This window comes from Carlito syrichta, unplaced genomic scaffold, assembly GCF_000164805.1.
Source record: "Carlito syrichta isolate Samal-C Ts95f unplaced genomic scaffold, Tarsius_syrichta-2.0.1 Scaffold169430, whole genome shotgun sequence".
Classification (NCBI taxonomy): domain Eukaryota; kingdom Metazoa; phylum Chordata; class Mammalia; order Primates; family Tarsiidae; genus Carlito; species Carlito syrichta.
The window spans coordinates 491,314-497,854 of record NW_007113526.1 but is presented as its reverse complement, the minus strand read 5'-3'; the positions used below and the strand labels follow the sequence as shown (position 1 = coordinate 497,854).

Sequence of the window (6,541 nt, the reverse complement as noted above, 5' to 3'; positions counted from 1 at the left end):
TTGAAAAACTCATTCTTTTCTGTACAAATCTATGTTAAAAAAAAATGATATAAGAAATAAAAAACCCAAATTGACTAGGGGGAAAAAAAAGAGGAAAATAATTTCCTATATTTTCTAAACTTCTTCTCCAGAAGATGTCAGGACCTAATGAATTTACTCGTAAATTACTTCAGATTTTGTAGGAGCAAGTAATTCTATTCTTTCAAAGTCTCAGTGTTTGACAGACATTTCCTGGGTGCCTACTTCAGTCCTATGTATAGTCTCAGCCCAATGCAAAGTTGGTGTCATGTAAGAGAAACTTCAGCGTCACTGAAAATGACTAGAAGTTTATCAGTTCATCCTATGAAGCAAACATGACCTTGACCCCTGAACCTGGTAAGAAAGATACCTTCCTAAGCTTTGCAGTAATACAAAAAGTATCAACAACTAAAAATATTGGTGTGTGTATGTATAACTATATAAACATTATCTCCTCTAAAATTTAAAAATTGCACACTTAAAAGGAGACAAATTATACATGTAAATAATACATATAAATTAATGAGAACAAAACTTCTAAGTGAACAAAAAAGATTTAAATAAAAGGAGATAACATGAAAATGCTTACTGGAAACTGTTCTAGCTCAAATTAAATAACTATTTTACATGTCAAATTATTTAAATTGATATTCCCCCAGATTTTTTTTTCCACCCAGTGTCTAATCTTAGCTCTGGCATGGCCAATTTTCCTGAGTATCATCTGGTTTTATGAAACATGCCTAATCAAGTAGCAAGGCAACAAAGGCATAAAATAGGCAGCAATAGCAAGAGAAATGCTGGGAGTGGCTGCCAATTGCAATGTGTCTGCCACCTTTGAGTACTGGGTGACTGCAAGAACACTCCAGGACAGACTTGGTTTGACCCACGTGGGTAACAGCCCAAATGCTGTACTAGCAGGTTATTAAAAGAAAACGTGCTTTTCTCACATCTCTTCATGTTTGAAAAAAAAAAAGGTGGGACTGACTAGAGTGTATATCTTTGGGTCTTCCCATTGCCTGGTAACTTACACTCATGGAAGAAATAACCTTAACAGAGAAAAATTAATACTCTAGTCGTTTCCAACCTCCATCCTGGATATTAAATTTTCTTTCTCATCAACTTCTATTTCTTACCTGCTTCATTACTTCAGAGTTGCAGCCAGAAGCAGTTAAGTGTCAAAAAAAAATCTTTTTAAAACTTGACCTGGGAATTTTAAGTCAAGTAGAGGGAGACTGGGAAGTCTGGTTCCAAGAAAGTAGGATGCCCGGGGCAAACATTACAATCACATAATTACCTGCCACCATGGAATGTTCTAATGGTGTCTCATTAGGTATTAATGACACGAAATAATGACTATTAAAGTGACCTTTTTGTCAAGGGGATATAAACAAGAGAATCATTTAACACCAAGATAACATGGTAATAAGTTAAAAATGCATCTTGATAAGATTCTGGCATGTGTTGAATTCAAAAGTGAAAGTCCTTTCCTTCCTATAGTAGCTGGAGTTATGTGAATGACAAGCAGCAGACGCTGTTTTCGGGATGTGGCTCATGCTTCAGCAGTGCATATTATGAGAAGCCTGCTTTTAAGAACTTCTATCAACAAACTGCACTTTCATAAAGATTTGTATTGGTTCATTCATACCAGTTGGTAACAAACCCCTACCCCATGACTTCCTGCACTGCAGGAACATAAAAACTATGTAAGCACATGGTTGCAGGGGACGCACTGACATTAAGTAGCATCTGAGTGGTGGTACATGGCTGAAGGCTGATGGTTCTAATATGCCAAGTCAGATTTATTTACATCTAACTTGCAAACTGTTTAAATCCATTCCACAAATAATTTTTCCTACCTCAGAGAGATTTAGTTACAGTGGCTGAATTTGTACAGATAGTGGTAGTTAGGAAAATAATATTCGCACTATAAAAAAAGCAAACACTAATCACTGGATAAAGCACCACCCAATGAATGAGTTCAACATCCAAGCTAATAACTGCTTGTAAAAATACCAACTAATTCTGATTATTTAGATAACACAGGAGTACATACATATAACTTATATGCATCTAACTATATATAAGGCAATAGTAACTGGATGAGACACAAAACTTGTTATAACTTATATGCATCTAACTATATATAAGGCAATGGTAACTGGATGAAACACAAAACTTATCTTTTCACTGAAAATTCGGCCTCACTTCTTGCAGTCTTTCTTCAGCAGTACAATTATAATAAGATGAATACAACTTTTTAATTTGTATAGTATTTCTCATGGAATCACCCTCACCCCTCATTTGTAGATGTAATAACTGAAGCTGAGCAATCTCAACATTTTTCTCTCTAGATTCAGACAAGGCTATATTCAGAGCAATGTATATTTCTAAATAGATGGAGGGAGATTTTTTTAAGGCTTTTCAAATTATTCAAATTTTTACTATAAGCTTTATGAAGTCTTGCGGTTTACCATTTTAAGACAGAGATTTCATCAGCAAAGGGAGATGTATCTTTTATCTAAGGAACACCAAAAAGAAACCAGCTGGGACCACAACGAGAAAGACAGTGGAATATAAATACAGACTTGTAACTTTGTTCTAGGATTGATCACAATCTTACAGCTGAGAGACACCATTAGATCTGATCTATTCAAAACCATTAATTCAATGTTGTGTGTGTTAGTATCTAACTGATCTAGGAAGGCACTTGTGCCTTAGAATATGAGAACACCATTTCAGAACAGCTGATGGGGTGATTAGGGCAGTAAAATCCTACATTCATTTTACAGACTGGAATCCTAGTCTAGGGTTGTTCAATCCATAATATACACCTTGTGAACAGGTGTCGATAGCTTTGTACAGAGGCAGGATGGGAGGGGAAAAAAGCCACTCAAAGTTTCAGTAATTCAATAATTTATTCCTCTAAAAAAGTGTGTAAAAGTATATAGCTCTCATCCACAAGGTATATATGAATGACATTTAAAATGGAGGCCTTTTATTATTGTTTCTTTTTATCAAAGTCTTTTAGTGTACTGTACCAGCGCTATACTGTAGTTATTTTTTTAAATGAACTTCACATATTTTTGTATTCTTTCAAATTGTTTGCTATATATAAAAGAAGCTCACTGCAAAATGCTTTGAAGGAAAAAAGGAAACAAAAGAAATTCAGAACTTCCCAGAAATGTACAGCTTTTACATTTAAAAAAGGTTCTGAAATATACATACAAGCATGCTGGACAATCCCACCCTTCTGCCCTCCCCATTTCCCCTTTTTAGTTCAAACCATGGTTAAGAGTTCTGATTTCTGCAGAATTCCCAAAATTAAAAATAAAAAAAAATAAAATAACTTCTCACTCTGTAGCAAATCCAGGGCTTGTACATTTCAGATTAATTCAGTAAAAAACTCACAAGTAAAATAATGCATATTTAAGGGAAATATTATACAGACTTTTTCACACAGAAGTACATAATAAGATTTTTTAAAATCTATTGCCATTCATTTATTTTTGCACAAAACGTATAAATATGTCACCAGCTTTTCTTAACTTAAAAAACTTAAATAAAAGACACCAGATGAAAACTACCCTTTGCTGCCTTTTTTTTTAATCTTTTGTAAGGTTTTTTTGTTTGTTTGTTTTTTGTGGTTTTTTTTTTTTTTTTTTTTTTCTGCTTACAATTGGGTTTCTAGGGAAGAAAAGCCCCTGCATTAAAAACAGCCCATTTAAAAAAAAAAAATTCAAACTTCTGATGAATTCTGGGAAAAAAAGCAACCCCAAAGTGGTAAAAGATTACAAATATCTACTTTACAATTTGTCTTCTCACCAAGATAATTTTATACAAGTTTACAATCTTCATCATCTTATGCTCTTCAAAAGGCCTTGAGAATTTTCCTTTCTGATTAAGAAAAAATAGCACTGCAATATTTTTAAAGTCAATTTTACACTGTACACATTAGATACAAATGGTCTGATATATCAGATTTTTAACCTATACATTGCGAAAGTCACCCCCCCTTCAACTGGTGGTACAGAGAACAAAATTATCCATTTACAAGTTATTTCTCTGCTTTCACATTCCCACCACACAACTTTTTTTAATATAATGTTTTAAACTTTAGATTATTTCAAGAAAAATACTTTTACAAAATCATATCAATTATTACATTTTTCCTTTTTTTGTTAATAACCAGGACATGGAAGTCTCTTGGAAGAACTTTTAAAATTTGCATGATTCTCTCCACAGATGACAAGAGCTCAATGGCCTGGTCAAAGTGGCTCCCAGGAGGCCAGTCCACGCCCACTTCCCTCAGACAGAAACACACAGCAACACAAGGGTTAGAAACAGGGTATCAAAGACAACCCTCTGGGCCAGGAATGAGGAGTCATAAAATACTTCAGTTAGCCTTAAATGCTTTAAAAAGGCATTTTTTTTTTAAAAAGTTCCACCACGAAGGCTCAACTTCAAGTACTAATTTAATGGTTACATTGTAATATTTCTTTGAAATAATATTCCTATGGTCCAGAAAAAATTCACCATATTTATAACCGATTTTATGAGCAAACACTTTTGAGTGTAATATGTACATAAGTCCCTTTTGATCTAATGAGAGGAGAGACCTGGCTTTCGGTAAGAATTCACTAGAAAATATATTTCCATTGTGACTATATAAAACTAATTAAGGTACTTGCCTCCATGGCTCTGGGTTGAGCTTGACTGCCTTCTGTATAAAATGTTATCCTTCATGAAATACTGGCCACTTAACATGGCAGAACTTTTAAAACCCAGTGTGTTATTAATAAAGCCTACTGCTGGGTGGTTTTGAGTATATTACTTTTTAGGCATGATCTCCCCAATGTGTTTTCACTTCTTTTCCGGCTTCAAGGACAGAGGTATGTAGTCAAAGAATCCTATGGTGGATCTGAATTGAGTTTCAGCTACTGTACCTAGTCCTTGTGAATTTAAAAAAAATTAAGTAAAAAAATCCATACACACACACACACACACACACACACACACACACACACACACACACACACACACACACACATATATATGACAATACAAGTTAAAATAAATAAACAAAAGGAAGCAGTCTCCAGACCTTCTGTATCTACACACAGGTTTGAAGTCAACCAAAGCACTCATGCCAATCTAGATGGGAGCACTAGGGAGACAGAGACCCCAGTGTGAAATCATGTACTCGAGCTGGTTCTTATTTTTAAAAAGTCCCAGATTATGGAGTTCAGGTAACCCACAGGCCATACACCAATAGCTAGAGGATTTCATCCAAAGGGCGAGATTGCCCTCATTTTTAAACAGAGGCTGAAAACACAGACTCTTGTGCAAAAGGACACTATCTCTTCTGTTTCCCGCTTAAAAGCCACCAACAACCACCACTTCCTGTAGACCAGTGGTTGGTACACACCACCACACTGGCTGAAAGTCACCACTTATGGAAGTCTCCAGGTCCATGAGAGAAGTGTCAAGGAGTCACTCTGGTAATGAACACTGCAGAATTGACATGTGCCTGCTGAGAAGGAATCACAGTGCAGGACTATGTGGAGAGTGGTCTGAAGAAAAGGATGTGGGGTATTTGCAGAGTGTAGCAGGTTCCTTGTATTGAGGCTGCAGGGAGAAGGAACTGAGCCAGAGAGAACAAGTGCTTTTCCAATTAAAGTATATTCATGATGGCATTGTACAACTGAGTGAGCACCACAAAGTGGACAGGAAGGCAGGAAGTACGGTCCTGGGTGGCTGGATTGCATGTGAGCCAGGACAGAGCGTTGTACTGCTCCAAAACAAACCTGCCGAAAAAGCACACAGACCAGAGGCATCAGCCACGGCAGAAGTAAGGCTAGTTCTCTAACTCTAACATAGTCCAGGTCCTAGCAGGAAGAAGGTCTCAATGCCATTCTTTAACTTGCCCAGGCTCTTGTCCTAGTTCTTGGTCTCATGCTCCCCCTTCCTTCTAGACCTGGACTGTCCATAACGGTAGCCACTAGTCACATGTGGTCACTGAGCACTGAAAATGAGGCAAGTCCGAATTGAGATGTGCTGCAACTGTAAAATATACACTGCAGTCCAAAGATGTAGTATTTTAAAAGCACGGAAAATATTTCATGAATATTTTTATATTGATCACATGCTGAAATAATATTCTGAATACAGAGTTACATAAAATATACTATTAAATTAACTTCAGTAATTTATTTTTACTATTTTAATATGGCTCTAGAAAAAAATCTAATCAGACATGAGACTCCCATTATATTTCGATGGGACAGTTTTCCTCTAGGAGGCCTGGAAGCCAAACTCATATGGATCAGGGTCTTGATTTTTATCTATGACATATAATTTATAAGTCATTTCAGAGTTAGAACATATTAGAAAAGGCTTGCACATTTTCTTAAGATAGATAAAGAATGGTTGTGGCCTACTAAAGTGCAAAAAAAATTAGCCGGGCTCAGTGGCTCAGCCTGTAATCCCGTGCCTTTGGGAGGCTGAGGTGAGTGAATTGCCTGAG

The 6,541-nt window shown here is 36.1% G+C and overlaps 1 protein-coding gene across 1 annotated transcript in view; it reads right to left on the bottom strand.

Moving 5' to 3' along the window:
- Positions 1-5,032: 5,032 nt before the first annotated feature.
- The window catches only part of MED13L (mediator complex subunit 13 like), a 305,115-nt gene continuing 303,606 nt past the window's right edge, over positions 5,033-6,541 (bottom strand). Inside the window, exon 31 of the mRNA XM_021709241.1 lies at positions 5,033-5,822. Within this exon, the coding sequence (XP_021564916.1) occupies positions 5,690-5,822 (133 nt within the window). The 3' untranslated portion in view covers positions 5,033-5,689. The remainder of the gene's footprint in view (positions 5,823-6,541) is intronic.